General features: G+C 41.4%; 1 protein-coding gene, 1 non-coding gene and 1 pseudogene across 2 annotated transcripts; all 3 read right to left on the bottom strand.

Moving 5' to 3' along the window:
• Window positions 1-22235, bottom strand: part of LOC125880842 (uncharacterized) — a 50522-nt pseudogene that overhangs the window by 10832 nt on the left and 17455 nt on the right.
• Window positions 18312-18393, bottom strand: trnal-uaa (transfer RNA leucine (anticodon UAA)). The gene has a single exon. It is a non-coding gene; the product is annotated as a tRNA-Leu (tRNA).
• On the bottom strand, window positions 19475-21273 carry vkorc1 (vitamin K epoxide reductase complex, subunit 1). Its single transcript, XM_049563617.1, has 3 exons — window positions 20968-21273; window positions 20223-20332; window positions 19475-19939 (listed from the first exon to the last, which is right to left on the bottom strand). The coding sequence occupies exons 1-3, from the start codon at window positions 21135-21137 to the stop codon at window positions 19728-19730; spliced, it is 492 nt and encodes a 163-aa protein (XP_049419574.1). The 5' UTR covers window positions 21138-21273; the 3' UTR covers window positions 19475-19727.

Raw genomic sequence — 22235 nt, 5'->3', positions numbered from 1 at the left:
ATCCTAAACACATTTAGCAACAAGTGACAGATTGAATGAAGCAGCCTACCTGACATGAGTCTTTGCCTCCTGCCAGAAGACCAGCACAGATCATGTTGTCTGTGATTGTACCCACTCCATTCAGACAGTTACACTGTCTGTTTCCCTACAACTGGCACCTCCACTTCTTGAAGAGTTTCAGGGAACGGTAATGACACTGAGGGAGCAGCAACAAGAGAGACAATTCACACATCCATCTGCTGTTTATAGGACACTGAAACAAAAGTGTTTGTCAGCAACAAGCAGACTGACCTCCCTCCTCCACTGCGCCCCAGCCAGTGACCCAGCTATCAGTACCGCTGTTGAACACACTGTCACTGGCTGCCAGACACACAGGTCTGATGTAGTCTGTGAATGTGACTGGTGAGGAGAGTCTGAGCAGAGCAATGTCGTTGTTGCTGGTGTCACTGTCATAGTTTGGATGCAAAATGATTGTGGCAACACTTCTGGACACTTCGTTTGGATTTTCGCCCTGCAGGTTCTGACGACCAAGAGAAACCTGCCATCCAGACGTACTCGAACTGAAGTAAAAATGATCACAATGTATTAGTTTTGGGAAGAACATGGACTAAAAGTCAAACCAAAGATTCAAACACTGAACATTTGATCTCTTCTAATATTACAGTTACCCACCTGGAGAAGCAGTGAGCAGCAGACATCACCCACTCTCTGTTGATGAGGGAACCACCACAAACATGGCCGCCAAATCTCTGCAGACTAACCTGCCAGGGCCAACTTCCAGCTGGAGCATCTTCACCTCCAACTATCCTGTTGTTCAGGGGAGTGATGCCACACACTGCAAACAACAGAGTATGGAAACAGGACCTTAAATTAGCAACACAGGCTAACAGTACTTACAGGGGCTACTAAATGCAATCAGGGGCAGCAGCAATAGTAACGATGTATGATTGAGTATACAAAAAAAATCATAACTAAATACTATGATGTTACATAATATGGTCTGTGCATATCTGTACTATGGGAGTTACATCAGAACACACACTGTGGCCGACAGCATGACTCAACATGGTGACATGAAAGGGCTGAAAGCAACACAAATACTAGACAAACTGTTTCCTTGTCTGTTATATTTTTTTACAAACAGAAAATAATGACATGAATAATCCTAGTGCTATGGTAGTGAGAATACTTACATTCAGCACTGGAAATTGTGGATCCTGGAGATGTAGCTGTGTCTGGTGCTGCAGTACCAGTAGCAGCAGGAGGAGGCAGACCAGGACAGGTGAAGCTGCTGTCAGCATCCAGCCCACTGGAGGTGAAGCGCACAAAGCCTGGCTGATCAGAGCTGATGTGGGAGTTGATCCAGGACTGGTAACTGGACACTCTGGAGTAGACTCCAGGCAGATTGGGACGAGCACAGCCAAAACCAAAACTAACAATTCCAGACTGGACCCACACGGAGCCCTGCTGGCTCACCATTGGACCTCCTGAGTCACCCTGAGGAGACAGAGAGGACATGTGTGAGGATTTCACTCCATCCTAAACACATTAACCAACAAGTGACAGATTGAATGAAGCAGCCTACCTGACATGAGTCTTTGCCTCCTGCCAGAAGACCAGCACAGATCATGTTGTCTGTGATTGTACCCACTCCATTCAGGCAGTTACACTGTCTGTTTCCCACAACTGGCACCTCCACTTCTTGAAGAGTTTCAGGGAACGGTAATGACACTGAGGGAGCAGCAACAAGAGAGACAATTCACACATCCATCTGCTGTTTATAGGACACTGAAACAAAAGTGTTTGTCAGCAACAAGCAGACTGACCTCCCTCCTCCACTGCCCCAGCCAGTGACCCAGCTATCAGTACCGCTGTTGAACACACTGTCACTGGCTGCCAGACACACAGGTCTGATGTAGTCTGTGAATGTGACTGGTGAGGAGAGTCTGAGCAGAGCAATGTCGTTGTTGCTGGTGTCACTGTCATAGTTTGGATGCAAAATGATTGTGGCAACACTTCTGGACACTTCGTTTGGGTTTTCGCCCTGCAGGTTCTGACGACCGAGAGAAACCTGCCATCCAGACGTACTCGAACTGAAGTAAAAATGATCACAATGTATTAGTTTTGGGAAGAACATGGACTAAAAGTCAAACCAAATATTCAAACACTAAACATTTGATCTCTTCTAATATTACAGTTACCCACCTGGAGAAGCAGTGAGCAGCAGACATCACCCACTCTCTGTTGATGAGGGAACCACCACAAACATGGCCGCCAAATCTCTGCAGACTAACCTGCCAGGGCCAACTTCCAGCTGGAGCGTCTTCACCTCCAACTATCCTGTTGTTCAGGGGAGTGATGCCACACACTGCAAACAACACGGCATAGAAACAGGACCTTAACGTAGCAACACAGACTCACAATACTTACAGAGGCTACTAAATGCAATCGGGGGCAGCAGCAATAGTAACGATGTATGATTGAGTATACAAAAAAAATCATAACTAAATACTATGATGTTACATCAGAACACACACTGTGGCCAACAGCATGACTCAACATGGTGACATGAAAGGGCTGAATCAGAACACACACTGTGGCCGACAGCATGACATCATGTGGTAACATGAAAGGGCTGAAAGCAACACAGATACTGGACAAATTGTTCCCTGGTCTGTTTTATTTTTTACCAACAAAGAAAGAAATGACATGAATAATCCTCGTGCTATGGTAGTGAGAATACTTACATTCAGCACTGGAAACTGTGGATCCTGCATCTGTAGCTGTGTCTGGTGCTGCAGTACCAGTAACAGCAGCAGGAGGAGGAGGCAGACCAGGACAGGTGAAGCTGCTGTCAGCATCCAGCCCACTGGAGGTGAAGCGCACAAAGCCTGGCTGATCAGAGCTGATGTGGGACTTGATCCAGGACTGGTAACTGGACACTCTGGAGTAGACTCCAGGCAGATTGGGACGAGCACAGCCAAAACCAAAACTAACAATTCCAGACTGGACCCACACGGAGCCCTGCTGGCTCACCATTGGACCTCCTGAGTCACCCTGAGGAGACGGAGAGGACACGTGTGAGGATTTCACTCCATCCTAAACACATTTAGCAACAAGTGACAGATTGAATGAAGCAGCCTACCTGACATGAGTCTTTGCCTCCTGCCAGAAGACCAGCACAGATCATGTTGTCTGTGATTGTACCCACTCCATTCAGACAGTTACACTGTCGGTTTCCCACAACTGGCACCTCCACTTCTTGAAGAGTTTCAGGGAACGGTAATGACACTGAGGGAGCAGCAACAAGAGAGACAATTCACACATCATCTGCTGTTTATAGGACACTGAAACAAAAGTGTTTGTCAGCAACAAGCAGACTGACCTCCCTCCTCCACTGCGCCCCAGCCAGTGACCCAGCTATCAGTACCGCTGTTGAACACACTGTCACTGGCTGCCAGACACACAGGTCTGATGTAGTCTGTGAATGTGACTGGTGAGGAGAGTCTGAGCAGAGCAATGTCGTTGTTGCTGGTGTCACTGTCATAGTTTGGATGCAAAATGATTGTGGCAACACTGCTGGACGCCGTTTGGGTTTCGCCTGCAGGTTCTGACGACCGAGAGAAACCTGCCATCCAGACGTACTCGAACTGAAGTAAAAATGATAACAATGTATTAGTTTTGGGAAGAACATGGACTAAAAGTCAAACCAAATATTCAAAAACTGAACATTTGATCTCTTCTAATATTACAGTTACCCACCTGGAGAAGCAGTGAGCAGCAGACATCACCCACTCTCTGTTGATGAGGGAACCACCACAAACATGGCCGCCAAATCTCTGCAGACTAACCTGCCAGGGCCAACTTCCAGCTGGAGCATCTTCACCTCCAACTATCCTGTTGTTCAGGGGAGTGATGCCACACACTGCAAACAACACGGCATAGAAACAGGACCTTAAAGTAGCAACACAGACTCACAATATGTACATAGGCTACTAAATGCAATCGGGGGCAGCAGCAATAGTAACGATGTATGATTGAGTATACAAAAAAAATCATAACTAAATACTATGATGTTACATCAGAACACACACTGTGGCCGACAGCATGACTCAACATGGTGACATGAAAGGGCTGAAAGCAACACAAATACTAGACAAACTGTTTCCTTGTCTGTTATATTTTTTTTACAAACAGAAAGTAATGACATGAATAATCCTCGTGCTATGGTAGTGAGAATACTTACATTCAGCACTGGAAATTGTGGATCCTGCATCTGTAGTTGTGTCTGGTGCTGCAGTACCAGTAATAGCAGCAGCTGTAGGAGGCAGACCAGGACAGGTGAAGCTGCTGTCAGCATCCAGCCCACTGGAGGTGAAGCGCACAAAGCCTGGCTGATCAGAGCTGATGTGGGACTTGATCCAGGACTGGTAACTGGACACTCTGGAGTAGACTCCAGGCAGATTGGGACGAGCACAGCCAAAACCAAAACTAACAATTCCAGACTGGACCCACACGGAGCCCTGCTGGCTCACCATTGGACCTCCTGAGTCACCCTGAGGAGACAGAGAGGACACGTGTGAGGATTTCACTCCATCCTAAACACATTTAGCAACAAGTGACAGATTGAATGAAGCAGCCTACCTGACATGAGTCTTTGCCTCCTGCCAGAAGACCAGCACAGATCATGTTGTCTGTGATTGTACCCACTCCATTCAGACAGTTACACTGTCTGTTTCCCACAACTGGCACCTCCACTTCTTGAAGAGTTTCAGGGAACGGTAATGACACTGAGGGAGCAGCAACAAGAGAGACAATTCACACATCCATCTGCTGTTTATAGGACACTGAAACAAAAGTGTTTGTCAGCAACAAGCAGACCTCCTCCTCCACTGCGCCCAGCCAGTGACCCAGCTATCAGTACCGCTGTTGAACACACTGTCACTGGCTGCCAGACACACAGGTCTGATGTAGTCTGTGAATGTGACTGGTGAGGAGAGTCTGAGCAGAGCAATGTCGTTGTTGCTGGTGTCACTGTCATAGTTTGGATGCAAAATGATTGTGGCAACACTTCTGGACACTTCGTTTGGGTTTTCGCCCTGCAGGTTCTGACGACCGAGAGAAACCTGCCATCCAGACGTACTCGAACTGAAGTAAAAATGATCACAATGTATTAGTTTTGGGAAGAACATGGACTAAAAGTCAAACCAAATATTCAAAAACTGAACATTTGATCTCTTCTAATATTACAGTTACCCACCTGGAGAAGCAGTGAGCAGCAGACATCACCCACTCTCTGTTGATGAGGGAACCACCACAAACATGGCCGCCAAATCTCTGCAGACTAACCTGCCAGGGCCAACTTCCAGCTGGAGCGTCTTCACCTCCAACTATCCTGTTGTTCAGGGGAGTGATGCCACACACTGCAAACAACAGGGCATAGAAACAGGACCTTAAAGTAGCAACACAGACTCACAATATGTACAAAGGCTACTAAATGCAATCGGGGGCAGCAGCAATAGTAACGATGTATGATTGAGTATACAAAAAAATCATAACTAAATACTATGATGTTACATCAGAACACACACTGTGGCCGACAGCATGACTCAACATGGTGACATGAAAGGGCTGAAAGCAACACAAATACTGAACAAATTGTTTCCTTGTCTGTTTTATTTTTTACAAACAGAAAATAATGACATGAATAATCCTAGTGCTATGGTAGTGAGAATACTTACATTCAGCACTGGAAATTGTGGATCCTGGAGATGTAGCTGTGTCTGGTGCTGCAGTACCAGTAGCAGCAGGAGGAGGCAGACCAGGACAGGTGAAGCTGCTGTCAGCATCCAGCCCACTGGAGGTGAAGCGCACAAAGCCTGGCTGATCAGAGCTGATGTGGGACTTGATCCAGGACTGGTAACTGGACACTCTGGAGTAGACTCCAGGCAGATTGGGACGAGCACAGCCAAAACCAAAACTAACAATTCCAGACTGGACCCACACGGAGCCCTGCTGGCTCACCATTGGACCTCCTGAGTCACCCTGAGGAGACAGAGAGAACACGTGTGAGGATTTCACTCCATCCTAAACACATTTAGCAACAAGTGACAGATTGAATGAAGCAGCCTACCTGACATGAGTCTTTGCCTCCTGCCAGAAGACCAGCACAGATCATGTTGTCTGTGATTGTACCCACTCCATTCAGACAGTTACACTGTCGGTTTCCCACAACTGGCACCTCCACTTCTTGAAGAGTTTCAGGGAACGGTAATGACACTGAGGGAGCAGCAACAAGAGAGACAATTCACACATCCATCTGCTGTTTATAGGACACTGAAACAAAAGTGTTTGTCAGCAACAAGCAGACTGACCTCCTCCTCCACTGCGCCCCAGCCAGTGACCCAGCTATCAGTACCGCTGTTGAACACACTGTCACTGGCTGCCAGACACACAGGTCTGATGTAGTCTGTGAATGTGACTGGTGAGGAGAGTCTGAGCAGAGCAATGTCGTTGTTGCTGGTGTCACTGTCATAGTTTGGATGCAAAATGATTGTGGCAACACTTCTGGACACTTCGTTTGGGTTTCGCCTGCAGGTTCTGACGACCGAGAGAAACCTGCCATCCAGACGTACTCGAACTGAAGTAAAAATGATCACAATGTATTAGTTTTGGGAAGAACATGGACTAAAAGTCAAACCAAAGATTCAAACACTGAACATTTGATCTCTTCTAATATTACAGTTACCCACCTGGAGAAGCAGTGAGCAGCAGACATCACCCACTCTCTGTTGATGAGGGAACCACCACAAACATGGCCGCCAAATCTCTGCAGACTAACCTGCCAGGGCCAACTTCCAGCTGGAGCATCTTCACCTCCAACTATCCTGTTGTTCAGGGGAGTGATGCCACACACTGCAAACAACACAGCATAGAAAGAGAACCTTAAATTAGCAACACAGGCTAACAATACTTACAGAGGCTACTAAATGCAATCGGGGGGCAGCAGCAATAATAACGATTCATTATTCAGTATACAAAACAAGTAAAACTAAATACTATGATGTTACGTATTAGCCCTATAAATATGGTTTGTGCATATCTGACATCAGTGACTCCTAATGGGAGCATCAGAACACACACTGTGGCCGACAGCATGACATCATGTGGTAACATGAAAGGGCTGAAAGCAACACAGATACTGGACAAATTGTTCCCTGGTCTGTTTTATTTTTTACCAACAAAGAAAGAAATGACATGAATAATCCTCGTGCTATGGTAGTGAGAATACTTACATTCAGCACTGGAAATTGTGGATCCTGCATCTGTAGCTGTGTCTGGTGCTGCAGTACCAGTAACAACAGCAGCTGTAGGAGGCAGACCAGGACAGGTGAAGCTGCTGTCAGCATCCAGCCCACTGGAGGTGAAGCGCACAAAGCCTGGCTGATCAGAGCTGATGTGGGAGTTGATCCAGGACTGGTAACTGGACACTCTGGAGTAGACTCCAGGCAGATTGGGACGAGCACAGCCAAAACCAAAACTAACAATTCCAGACTGGACCCACACGGAGCCCTGCTGGCTCACCATTGGACCTCCTGAGTCACCCTGAGGAGACGGAGAGGACATGTGTGAGGATTTCACTCCATCCTAAACACATTTAGCAACAAGTGACAGATTGAATGAAGCAGCCTACCTGACATGAGTCTTTGCCTCCTGCCAGAAGACCAGCACAGATCATGTTGTCTGTGATTGTACCCACTCCATTCAGACAGTTACACTGTCGGTTTCCCACAACTGGCACCTCCACTTCTTGAAGAGTTTCAGGGAACGGTAATGACACTGAGGGAGCAGCAACAAGAGAGACAATTCACACATCCGTCTACTGTTTATAGGACACTGAAACAAAAGTGTTTGTCAGCAACAAGCAGACTGACCTCCCTCCTCCACTGCGCCCCAGCCAGTGACCCAGCTATCAGTACCGCTGTTGAACACACTGTCACTGGCTGCCAGACACACAGGTCTGATGTAGTCTGTGAATGTGACTGGTGAGGAGAGTCTGAGCAGAGCAATGTCGTTGTTGCTGGTGTCACTGTCATAGTTTGGATGCAAAATGATTGTGGCAACACTTCTGGACACTTCGTTTGGGTTTTCGCCCTGCAGGTTCTGACGACCGAGAGAAACTCTGCCATCCAGACGACTCGAACTGAAGTAAAAATGATAACAATGTATTAGTTTTGGGAAGAACATGGACTAAAAGTCAAACCAAATATTCAAAAACTGAACATTTGATCTCTTCTAATATTACAGTTACCCACCTGGAGAAGCAGTGAGCAGCAGACATCACCCACTCTCTGTTGATGAGGGAACCACCACAAACATGGCCGCCAAATCTCTGCAGACTAACCTGCCAGGGCCAACTTCCAGCTAGAGCGTCTTCACCTCCAACTATCCTGTTGTTCAGGGGAGTGATGCCACACACTGCAAACAACACAGCATAGAAAGAGAACCTTAAAGTAGCAACACAGGCTAACAATACTTACAGAGGCTACTAAATGCAATCGGGGAGCAGCAGCAATAATAATGATTCATTATGCAGTATACAAAACAATGAAAACTAAATACTATGATGTTACGTATTAGCCCTATAAATATGGTTTGTGCATATCTGACATCAGTGACTCCTAATGGGAGCATCAGAACACACACTGTGGCCGACAGCATGACATCATGTGGTAACATGAAAGGGCTGAAAGCAACACAGATACTGGACAAATTGTTCCCTGGTCTGTTATATTTTTTTTACCAACAAAGAAAGAAATGAAATGAATAACCCTAGTGCTATGGTAGTGAGAATACTTACATTCAGCACTGGAAACTGTGGATCCTGCATCTGTAGCTGTGTCTGGTGCTGCAGTACCAGTAACAGCAGCAGGAGGAGGAGGAGGCAGACCAGGACAGGTGAAGCTGCTGTCAGCATCCAGCCCACTGGAGGTGAAGCGCACAAAGCCTGGCTGATCAGAGCTGATGTGGGACTTGATCCAGGACTGGTAACTGGACACTCTGGAGTAGACTCCAGGCAGATTGGGACGAGCACAGCCAAAACCAAAACTAACAATTCCAGACTGGACCCACACAGAGCCCTGCTGGCTCACCATTGGACCTCCTGAGTCACCCTGTGTGTTGAACAAAAACAGATTCAACCTCACTGCTTTACAAATTAATTTTATAACATGTATGACAAGGAAAATTAATGATTTATACCTGACATGCATCTTTGCCTCCTTCCAGGACACCAGCACAGATCATGTTGTCTGTGATTGTACCCACCCCATTCAGACAGTTACACTGTCTGTTGCCCAGAACTGGCACCTCCACTTCTTGAAGAGTTTCAGGGAAGGGGAGGGGCACTGAAACATCAGACAATTCAAGCATAAGATGAACATGCAAGAAACAGCATGTTCAGTCACTGTTTTGTGTCGAAAGAAAACTCAGTCAGAGGCTGTAAAAACCACTGTTCTTAACAATGACAACTCTCTCCTAAAACTAGAATATCCCAGAAACAAGACTGTAAGGTACATGGCTGAATTTACTGAATGAGAATATGGACATTTCAGGCTTTTAAAATATTACTTTATACATGTTAAAATTCTCACCTCCCTCATTGATTGTGCCCCAGCCAGTGACCCAACTATCGGTACCGCTGTTGAACACACTGTCACTGGCTGCCAGACACACAGGTCTGATGTAGTCTGTGAATGTGACTGGTGAGGAGAGTCTGAGCAGAGCAATGTCGTTGTTGAAAGTGTTACTGTCATAATCCGGGTGTAACACTATCTCAGCAACATTTCTGGACACTTCATTTGGGTTAGCGCCCTGCTGGTTCTGTCGACCTAACAGGATGGTCCATCCTTGTGGCTCTGAGCTGAAGGTAAAATACAACATGAAAAACAGTAGGATAGAGAAATATTTGTGTATGTGACCTGGTTCACCCCGCTTCTAGGAATGTCAAGCATTTTATTATTAGAAATCTCCACGCTGATACTAGCTTTGGTCAAACATTGGTCAAACGCCAGTCCTGACTGGATCATTTTAATAATAAAGACCATGTTTGTGCTCATGTCACCCACCTGGAGAAGCAGTGAGCAGCAGACATCACCCATTCTTTGTTGATGAGGGAACCACCACAAACATGGCCGCCAAATGCCTGCAGGCTCGCCTGCCAGGGCCAACTTCCAGCTGGAGCATCTTCACCTCCAACTATCCTGTTGTTCACGGGAGTAGTGCCGCATACTATAAAATACATCAGTGGGGACAGACTTCAGAAGCAAAATCAGAACACTTTCGAGTAATTATTCAATTGGGTGCCAGGAGTAACCTGATTACAATTGGCTATTAGATTGTATCGACTCTTGAAAATGGGTTGTTCAAGGAAAAAAAAAAAGGATTCTGTAATCAGATTAGATCATGTAATCCAGTCTTGGATTACAGTTTTGATGTGAATCAAACCTTCAGTATGTGTTGATCAAATCTTTTTTGATTAAGATTGGGATACCTTTGATTTAAAAAAATATCTGGATTATCCTGATCCCTGCAGAAGGGTGGAGTCAGAGTGGATTTTAGGAACAGAATGTAATTAAACTTTTAAATTGGTGAAATACATATAAGATAAACTTTATTCCAGACTCAAATTCATTTAAAATAATACAAAAATACAGATAATACAATAAAAACAACACAACACAACAAGTAGGTTTAAAACACATACAGGCATCTATTTCAGTGCTTCCAGAAGTATGACAAATATTTTGTGTCACTTTGTGCAGGCAGCAGTGGGGCCATGATGACTCCATTCTTTGACTGGCTAAGTCGACACATGAAACTGTAAATACACCTTCTAAGAACAGAATGAAAAGTGGGCACATCACTGCTTACAAACATATGGCTTGCACTTGTCCATCTTGGATGCCTGAGTAAAATCCTAAATGCATCATTATATCCCACCTGGATTTTTTTCATTTTTGCAGCACTGTAACTGCACCACAAGTGTGCAGTATACAAAGAAGTACAATATGACTTAAACAAAGCTATCTTGACATCATCAGTACACACAGTACATATAAATGTATTTACATTTTGCAATTGACTTTACTAACAGTGATAAAGTAGATACAGTAGACCTTAGCCTTGCAAGTCATGTTTTTAAAAAGGGGGGTTTTAAAACTATCCCCATATGCAGGCAATGTCAAATAAAAATCACTTCATATAAATTGTGATGACAAAGTAAAAGGAGTGTGTAATAATTGCACCCCCCTGCTGTTTTGTGTCTCTTCAATAAAAACACTTAAAGTGACCCAACGCCAGTTATTCTACCTGTTGTTTTTAAACAGTGAGTGGGCTACAAATGTGATATGTTTGTATCTGGATCAGGGTCATACAATCCAATGTTGCTTTAAAAAAAAAAAAAAAACAATAAACGTACAAAAGTAAAATAGATTAGCTGATCCTGGATAGCAGAGACTTCTAAATCCAGATCATTGTGATAAAGATTAAACTGGAATTAAATGTGGTTTTTTTTAATTAATAAATCCAATTACAGCTGAACTTGGAAAATATTGGGGAAATGTAAATGCAACATTTCAACAAGACATTTAAACATATGAAATATTTTCAACTCACCATCAAGCTGGGCATGTGACTCTAGAAAAGAGAAACACAAATGGTTTATGTATATTAATTCTAATTAGTCTGGGTTTTTTCCAGGCAAACACCCAAAAAGAAAAGAAACAGATTATGAACTTCCTGTTGCACAAATCTGAATTATTCTATATTTTTTTAATTATTCTATTATAATTAGTTTATCATAACATTTTCTAGCCATTGATAATGAACTTGAATACAGATTCTACAACACCAACATGAATGTATAAATCGCTGCCAAAAATACTGATTTTTCTGAAAATTTTACTTTGTTTTACTGAAGGCAAATCAATATATACACCATTTAAAATATACAGCTTTTCTATTAAAATCATATTTTACATCTAACATTCAGCCACTCTGTGTTAAAAATACTCAGCAGTTGACCTTCATGTTCACAAGACATCAATAACAAGCCAAGATCAGAAAGACTTAAAAGTCACGTAGCCACGTAAATAAATGAAAATAGAAAGTTAATTTCTAACAAGGCTTTCTTCTTATATTAAACTATTTTTCCAGCAACTGCAGCTCAACAAAGGTGTTGGTCCAATCTAAGTGTGACTTACCCGCAGATAAAAGACCCGCTAGAGTCAACACGCAGATCCACTTCTGCACAGCCATTGTGTGACTGCACGGTTCATGTTTGTCACTCTTTATAAGCCTGGTTTGACCTGTCACCTGCCATGTGTGGGAGTGCTCCTCCCACAAGGCACCCCACATAACATCTTGACAGTTTCCTTGTTACTTTTGCCTAATTTTGGGGGAATTATTCCAGTGATCCAGTAATGTAATTTCATACATACACAGCTTAGAGACCACTGTCCTAAGATTATGTTATAGAATATGCCATATCAAAGACGTGATGAATATAGCTTTGATCTTGATTAAAACAAAATCTAGATGAAAAATCCTTTAAATTTTTTGTAACCTGACATCTGAAATAAACCTTAATTACGAGTCCTGGTTATTATGACATAGGGTTGCCCCTTATTCACAGTTTAAACAGAGCTTAATGCAGCACTATTGTTGCATAAATATTAAGGTTGGTCTTTACTACTTCTGCGTTCCAATCACAAGAGTGGACAACCCTGTCACATATGACACCTTTGCAAACTCAGTGCAAATACCTAACATGTCCTGCTGTTGAGAAACGGCCAGCAGTGGAACAATTGTGCAAGAAGTGACAAAAGTGGCCATGGTCATTGTTTGTAGAAGAATCGTGCATTTCAGCACCTTGGCTTTCCTGTAGTTAAATATAGTTTTTCAGAGACAAAACACCCTCCGGTTATGTCACTGCTGTCTTACAAACTAGCAATTATCATGCCGACGTGACAGAGACAAAATACTCACACTACTTGTGACAGCTATTGATGGCTCACACTAAAAAGCATTTATTTACGGTATGAAGTCAGTTTAGCTTTGATTTTAGTTGCTGAGTAATCCGAAGAAGTTTATTCTCACCTCAAAACATGAACCACAGGCACCACTCATCGTCATCATCAGACAGGGATTAGGGGGAGTTGTTAGGCAGGAAGGGTGGGTGAGTTGTAGTGTTGTCATCTTGGAAACAAATATGTCAAAGAAGTACGTCACTTACAGAAAAACAAAACACTGACAAGCACCGTCACACTACAACGCATCACTGATAACTACTGTCTTTCAGCGAAATTGAAAAAACTAAATCTCAGAAAAGATAACGAACTCAACCAGAGTGATGAATTGTTCTTACAGACATGCTAATGAAAGGGATTATGTAACAGGGAACAATACTACACAGGTATGTTTATGTTCACACTATGGCTGCAACCTTTAGGTGCCATCCATCATCTTCTTTCTGTTCTTTAAGTGCAAATATGCACTTTGACAGTAAGTAAAAAGACCCTTTCAAATGCAGTTATATAACACCACAGCAGACTGTTTGCTTGGTTAATATTTGCTACCCTTGTTCTCAGTGAAATTCTGATTAACTTTATGCTCACTAAGTGATCCCCTCAGTAATTATTTTCTTTATTATCGACTACAAAAAAAGTTTATAACTCTGCTTGTCAAGGCCCCAATAACAGAGGAAAAATGCACATTATGCCATAGTAGAAGAAGTCATCGAGCGCACACCTGCCGAAGTGGCAATGTTTATATATTTCCTGATTGTTGACAAATTCCAAAGATGGAAACACCTTGACGAATTTGCAGAATCAAAAGCTGGTAAATATTAGCACAAGATGAAATATATTGTACTGTTAATAAATAATGACAACTAAAGTACCTTGTTGCTCTCCATGCATTAAAAACAGGCAAAAAAAAGCCACCCGTCCAAGTTACCATGCTTTCCTACTTCCTAGACTGATTGCATGGTCAATTGAATATTTTTGCTGTCCAAAATGATACACTGACCTCAGAAATAAGTTTGGGAGCTGGTCCCATATATCAGCAACTGCAGAGTTGATCCTGACTTACTTGAGGAAAGTGATAAGAGAGAAATAGAAACTTATATGGTGGAAGAAAATTGTGATTTTAGCAGTAACTTCAACATTTCAACGTGTCATTTATTGTATGTAAAGCTCTTGATCTCGCATGATATCATCACAAACAGCCTACTAATGTCACGAGAAATCTTGAACTTCTTGAATGGATGGTTAAATGAAACTTAAATTAAACACATCAAATAAGGGAAGTCCAAGACCTGTCTTTTAATTCCAGTGCTGGGGAATGCAACACTAATGTTCCATTTTACACCAGACAACTCTCTGATGCAGAAGCAAAGCATGCAAAAGTCAAAATTATCTTTCCTTATTCATATATTGTCCCTTGTCATCAATTTTAAAGCAACCTTGTCATGGTGATGTGATGCACTAAACATGACAACGGACTGAGTCACTGCTTATTGAGAATCAACGTGATTTTGTGGAAAACTACCTTATTAGAAAGAAAACTGTGTGTAGGATGAAAGATTAGGAGAGGGGTTGAGGTCATGAGTAACAATAAGAAAAGACGCTAAAAATTGACAAGAATGTCACTTTGGCTTTCCTGTGATGTAGTCTGTCCAGACTGCAAGTCCACTGGAATGAGGAACACTGACAAAAGCCGCTTAAGTAGCCTATTACTTTAAGGGTTGGAAGTGACCTCCGCGAAAGCAGTCTTTAAGTGCGTATTGTGAAGCAGTGTACACACCCAGTACTTCACTGTAAGTTTCAAAAATGTTTTGTTCTGCCAGTGCGCTAACGGAAGTAGACATGAGCGCTTAATCTGCATTTCTATAAAAGAGCTGTCTTTTACAAACTGCTTTTTATTTGTATTATCCATACCATCAATCAAATTCTATTACCTAACATTTGCTATCTTAATGGCTCTAAAATTGAAATAATCTTATGCCAGTCAAACATAAGGTGTAGTAGTACACACTACCAATCCTAGGTGTGGAAACATTGGTAAAGTCTCTTTGTAGGACACTGATTTATATTCTTTTTACACATGTTTTTAATGTGTTTTTGTATGTTATTTATTTGATGAAATGTCTCGTCTTTTATCTGGACCATGAGTCTATAATAAAGCTAATTGACTGATAGTATTTCAGTCAGTTAAAGGTGCTTTACCACTCTACTTTCTAAATGCATCTGAAGTATTTATCTGCAATGTGATAATAATAATATTTTGGAAGTTAAGAGTCAAAGTTCCCATTAAAAAAATCTGTTACAGAATTAAATTCAAATTATTTCTGAGTGATGGATTTCAGGGTTATTTTCCTTACATTTAAGCCATTTTGTCAAGTATAATTTAATTTGATCCCAAAATGTGAAGCACTTTGTAAAGTCAATTTCAACATGAGCACAATGAATGCAACGTTAATCATTCTTTTAATGCTTAATAATAATGACGATTGAGATTTTCCTGACACTTTACCATGTTTGCAGAAATATATGTTGACTTAATGGTCACTATAGTAGCACCTCCAGAAATTTTTCACTGGGGTGGCACACCAAAACCAAAAGCCATAACTGAATTTCAACAGTTTGATTTTGCTGTTTTAGCAGTCTATATAGGCTGGTTGAACACTATGTCAACATGGACATATGCAATATGCACACTGATATACTTCAGTTTATTGTTTTACAGTTAATATCTGGTGTGCGTAGACTAACATCGTAACAGTTAACAGTTTAAGTTCCACAACAATCCTGTTTTAATGTGTTATCTGTGTATGCGTGTGTTGGGTGATTCCTTGTTCCCCACATGGGCCAACTGTCCTTTTCTTTAAAACGACAAGTATGCTGCTTTAGTTTGAAAGAGTACATTGATTGTAAGGAACAAAACATTCACTAAGAACAAGCCTTTTCAAGTTTACAGAATAGGCTACTTGTTGGTACCCATAGAACCCATTTTCATTCAGATATCTTGAGGTGAGAGTTCAGTGGCCCCCTGTGAAATGGCAATGACAGGTTTTCCATTGCCAAAATTTTAACGTTAACTTTGGAGCGTTATTCAGCCCCCTTCCTGACGAGCTATGCCAATAGGGGTATCTTATTGAGCACTAAGGGAGGGTGAAATGGTGTGTGTTAAATGCTTGTGGACTATGTGCACAACTGAATTGCCAAATGCCTTTCATTTTTGCACTCTCTGATGAAGAATTTTATTAAGGTGTTGTGATTGATATGAGCATGCTTGACATCTTTTGTATCCATTTTTTTACTGTAGTAATAATAAAAATGCCTTTTGAGCATCTAATGCTGTAAAATCCTCAAATTATTGATATTAACCTAACCGCTAACCCCCCAATTACACGACCTTCTCCCAGCAAATATTTCCAACATCCCAATTTTTAGCTTAAAGCACAACCGAGCCTTTATTCAGGCATCACCCTTAGACTAAAGTTTACATTTTTTCTCCAGTCCTTGGATCTTCAGAGTGATTATTAGGACACCATGGTACAGTCACAATGCATCATTTTTAGGTCTCATTACATAGAAATAGTGGGCTTGACGAATGAAACCCAACACCATTTTTTTTTACCTCTGTCACCCCTTTCTATCTATGTTATCAGAAATTTGGATTTACCATTTTATATCCTTGTATGCGCTTGTGACTGGCAGTCCATCCACTCGTTGACTGCTTTGTAGAAACAGACCTGCAAAAACTGGGGGAAAAATTTCCCATAATTAACATATTTGAAGACTCTGCTTATACACACATTTTTTTTCCTGGGACCAATGTGGAAAGAATTTCAGACAGGTAATGAACTCAAAACTTCATCTGTGTATCCACTCTGAAGAAAAGCCTCATGTCTGTGACCAGTGTGTGAAGTTTCAGGCAAAAAACAAACAAAAACAAAAACAAAAAAACACCTACATCCACAAGAATGATAGTTTTTATAGTATTTATTTTATTTTAGTTTTAGCTTTTCGTTACGTTTTTGCTAGTTTTAGTTCGGTTTAAGTTTTTCAGAAAGGGTTAGTTTTAGTCTCTACAAACGTAGTTTTAGTTTTACAGTAGTTTTAGTTTGTTTTTGTTAGGGCCCAGTATATGATAACGTTATACGGTTTTAAAACTGTGTAGAAATGGCCATAACGTTCAAATCTTCACTAGCTACCACAGTCAGAAGAAAACTTGTCACCTGAAATTTTATCCCAACTCCAATTGGTAACTGGAATTTGATCTAATACAATGTTTAAATCATGTTCTTGTTATTTAATTCTTCAAGAATAGACTGCATGTCAAAAACAATAAGGATTATTTATGAAGCAATTGTACATAGCATAGGCAGGCACCTGACTTTAAGGTCCCTGAAAACCCCACATTCACTGTGTGTCGTTATTAATATATCTTTGGTTGAGTGATTTGTGGCAACATTACTTAAGGGCCACTTTTCTTATTTTCAACCAGCTTTGTATCATAATTACGTGGTTCGTATGTCTAAGTGTATATGAACTGTGGTAAACTTCCCTCCATCATACCAGCATCCACACCTCCCTGCTGACGGTAAAATTAGGCAGTGCTCGCCTAAACAATAAAACTACGCATTTCTGATCAAATATAAACCAAAACTGTGTTACTGTGTTGTGTGTTTTTCGCCTAAAATGTTTTCAGAAACATATTTATTTAATAGCTTACCTTTCAACTGTTATCCGAGACTGTTTGTTACGAGCCGCCATTTTGTTTCCGTAAGAAAAACTGGCAGTGGTTGCTGTGGTCAGAGCTGCTGTGTCTGGTGCGGCGCAGTGCATTCTGGTAGTTGTAGGTTTCCTACCATTTCAGTAAAGGCATATGCCACAGCCTTTACAGCCTAGTTTTATGAAGTTCTGCTATCAAAATAAAAGTATTAGTATTAGGCTACTTATTTTTTTTTTTATTGCTAGCTATTTTTCTACAAGGCAATTGTTAATCAACCATTATCACCAGTCTCAATAAAATAAAATAAAAATATTTTTTAATCCCCTGATGGGGAATTCAGTTTTTTTTTCACTCAGTTGACCACCACAAGAGGCAGTTGGGGGGGTTCAGCACCTTCCTCAAGATCACATCAGCAGTGCTCAGGACTCTCCAGCTACCAGGTTACACTCCATATTTGGGACTCAATATGGAACTCAGATCCCTATAGACTGAGTTACTACCGCCAGGTTTCCTACCAGGAGTGGGGTTCGAACCCACGAGGACTATGTCCATTGGATCTTAAGTCCAACGCCTTAACCACTCGGCCATCCTGGTTCTACAAATACAATCAACCAAACTGGATATTTTCCTTCACTCCATTGTAAACTAGGACCAGAACACTTAATTTAAGTTGTCAAATATTTTCATTATGAAAAATAATTGATGATTATGTATCATTTTGTCATATGGATTCTTTAAATTTATTATGTTGATCTGTTCTGTTTTGCAGTTCTGTCCGTCCTGGAAAAGGGATCCCTCCTCAGTTGCTCCTCCTGAGGTTACTACCATTTTTTCCCCTGTCAATTTATTTATTTATTGCATGTAGTTAAATGGTCTGTGTTTATATTGTCTAAGACAGCCGTGCCTTCATCATTTGTGCATACACATGATCTGAGGCAGTTCCAAATTTGTTTGCAGAGTACAAACAAATTCAGATAACCAAATATTGATGAATCCCAGATTTGTGCATAAAAGAGGTGGAGGTATTCTCACATAGTGGTCTGCAGATAATAACAGCAACTGATGATGTTTTATTTTATGTATTCATTCAGAATTATATGAATTTCTAAATAACTCAGTACCACTAAAACCAGACTTTTGTTTGTTGCCAGCAGGTGGGGCTTTGTCCTCCTGTCCCCCTGCTTACCTGCAGTAGTGTGTGGGTGGCGCGGGTTGATGTGTGACTAACTGGCGCACAATCAATGAACAGCTCACTAAAACTAAATGAGTGAGCTTGTATTTTTTTTTTTTTAACTTGAGTTACAAGCTTGTTCCTTTTGTCTTAAACTAGGGGTCTGATTACTGACTATTCCTCTGTATGAATGGCTTAAAATACACTTGGTTGTAAAGCTGGGAATATAAAGAAGGATTTCACAACATTTTTGTGTTATATGTGATGTTTTCAATCATACATAAAATGCAAATAGGCTTTTGTACTTTATTTATGTTCTTGAAACGCAACTATAAACTTCACCTGTAGCCACAGTCACTGTGATAACCATGTGCATTTGGCTCTATCTCCTGGTTAGACCGAGTAACTGCATGTTTGTATTTCTTCAGGACCTCATAATTGACTGTAGACCAATGTATATCCAATGTTAGGATAAGCTGGACCTAAATCACATGAAACAAGAGGTAGTGTTTAAAAGTGTGTAATCAGCATCACAAATGCACACTGATGTAGAAAAAGAACTGCTGCTTTAGAAAGCTTGTTCTTAAAATCATCTTATAGATCTTCTGAGATGCATCTCCAGTCCTGTTTCTCTGAAAAGTCTCAACAGGTGTAAACAGTGCAAAAATACTGTGGGAGAGAATTTGCTTTTCAGATCCAGTGTGACCTCAGCTCAGCCCCAGAAAAAAAAGGTGTTGAATTTTGCAAGTAACACTTTCTATCCAGCCTTTTCCTTCATTCCTTCGATTGCTCCCCTTCGTCTCAGGTTGGTGAAGAGCAACGCAAAGTTGATGACATATGTTGACACGCAGACCATGCAGAAATCTCCCAGCACAAAGGCAAGAATACACGCAAGATAGATTGAGCCGGCCACTGACACCCAGGAGGAGAAGACCAAGAACATTGCTGCTTTTTTGGACAGAGACAGTCCTGCAAGACAACCACAGAGAACAGTCCTTTAATTAAATACATGATTTTGGAAAATCATGCATGGCTGATATGCTTGACTTGAAAAAAATGGAATAGAAATGGATACATAATAACAAAACATAATGTTATATGTCATTATTATATCAAATATAAGCCTATGCTATATTGAATTTAGCTGGAAGGAGGCCCAGCCATGACTTACTGACAGACTGGATTGCAAACTATTTTGCCCAAAAACACTCAGTGCTGCACTATAATTTGCAGAGGACAATGACAGACTAACCAAGGCCCATCTGCAGAGTGTAAAATATGATGCCAAGCACGCTGTTGGGCTGGTTCAGAGGGCTATCTTCGGCAACAACTAACTGGACCAAGCCAAAACCACGTCCCCATCTGCCAAAAAAAGAAGGAGGATACAGTTAGAGCACATTCCTGAAAAGAAAATGAAAAGATAGCCTGCATTATAGTTTATAATACCAAAAGAAGGAATGTCCTCTTGGTATTATCATAATGTAAAACTGTAGCTGATCTGAAGCATTTCTAGACAGGGCGTAGGTTTTGTTTCAACACTGGGATGGGGACACATATGAATTGGAGGGTGTGGGGGTACTCCACCAAAAAATTTTGAGCATCACTTTATTTTCTGCATACTTATGAATTTTTAATGCACCAAATTGTGTAATTTATGGTGTAAAAGTTATCATTTTTGCCAAAATTATAATAAGTAATAATAAGTTCTATGCTACGTTCATGTTTTTGTTGGGGTTGACTAATGCACGTTCTAAATATTGAGTGGGAGGTGTCCCCTGTGTCCCCCCTGAAATCTACACCTATGCAACTAGAGGGTTTTAACACGTGGCAATGAAGGGGGGCAGACCTGCAAGTAAATATCCAAATTTTACAAGCAAAAGCAAGAACCTGAAATGGCTCAATGGCCACTAAAATGTGCTCAGAAGTCGAGGTCTGGTGATTGTGCACAGCAAAGCAGGAAATAGCTGATAACATCAAAGGAGGAATGACAAACATACCTGGAGGTAAAAACCTTGGAGCAGCTCACAGACTCCCCCAGGTCGCACATCGCCCTGTAATCTGGGTTGCTCTCCCGGGACAGCTCGACGTGAAGCGCGTAAACAGATAAAAACAAACCGAAAACGCAGAGAAATATGCGCACTTTTCTCTCCCACGTCGGCAACGCCATATTTGATTCAGGACTCGTTTCAGTGACACTTTTGGATGAATTTAAATGACTCCAGCAGGCTTAAAGATGAGGAGAATTCCGCTTCGTTTTCCTGTAAAACTGAATGGACCCTCTAGCCAAAGCGACGTGTTAAAAAACAGATGCTCACTTTTGATTGGTTCTGGTGATTTTTGTAACTGCCTCTCATTGGACAGTCGGGTACAGATGTTGGACCAGACAGAGGGGTGTTTACTGTGTAGTTACTGTGGACTTTACCCTGTTTGCCCCCCAGGGGAATCAGTGCATGGTGAAAGGACTGCTCAGATTTACTTCATTAGAGTGCATTCAAATTTTTACTTTCGTAAAAGTACAGAGGAATTATCAGCAAAATGTAGCCTGTGTAAAGTAACAAAAGTAAAAGTACTCATTATGCATTATATCATCAGATTATTTTTTAAAACTATCTATCTATCTATCCTCAAGTGTTGTTTTAGCACTTCGAGAAGAAACTGGTCTTTTTCAATTTTATTGCGTGATCATAGAAATAGTAGGCTAGTAGAAGTCATTATTGTTCTATACAATTATTCAGCCTATAGGCTATTACATAGGTTATTTAGATCAGGGGTGTCAAACATACAGCCCCAGGGCCTGAACCAGCTCCCCCAAAAAATGCCCACTGGATGATTTTGCACACTTCATAGCAATGCAGTTGTGAAGGCTAATGTAGTATTTATACTTCTGCGTTGAATCAACGCCGTAGCTATGATGTAGGGTCTGCGTCAACATGGAAACTATGTCATAACCTACGCCATTAGACCTCCCCAGAAATGTAATGTATAGGTTGTGGCGACTGAGGCCTCCTGTCTATTTTTGAATGCTGAAACAATTTCCCTCAGTGGAAACAAAGCTTTTATTTACTTTTATTTCAGGGATAAGAAACAATAAATAGTGAAGACAATAAAGCCTCCACAAAAATAGCATTTTAAATCTTGTGTGTAATTTAGCCTTCAGGGTATTATACTTTGGGATTTATCCTGGCTTAATTTTAGCAGAGGAAATCTCTGCTCGTCGCTAGGCTAATTTATACAATGTAAAATGTGTCCAGATAAAGACAAGTGC

This window comes from Epinephelus fuscoguttatus, linkage group LG20 (genome assembly GCF_011397635.1).
Source record: "Epinephelus fuscoguttatus linkage group LG20, E.fuscoguttatus.final_Chr_v1".
In the NCBI taxonomy this organism is placed as follows: domain Eukaryota; kingdom Metazoa; phylum Chordata; class Actinopteri; order Perciformes; family Serranidae; genus Epinephelus; species Epinephelus fuscoguttatus.
Note: the sequence above shows the minus strand (reverse complement) of the source record. Positions and strands in the feature narration are given on the sequence as shown.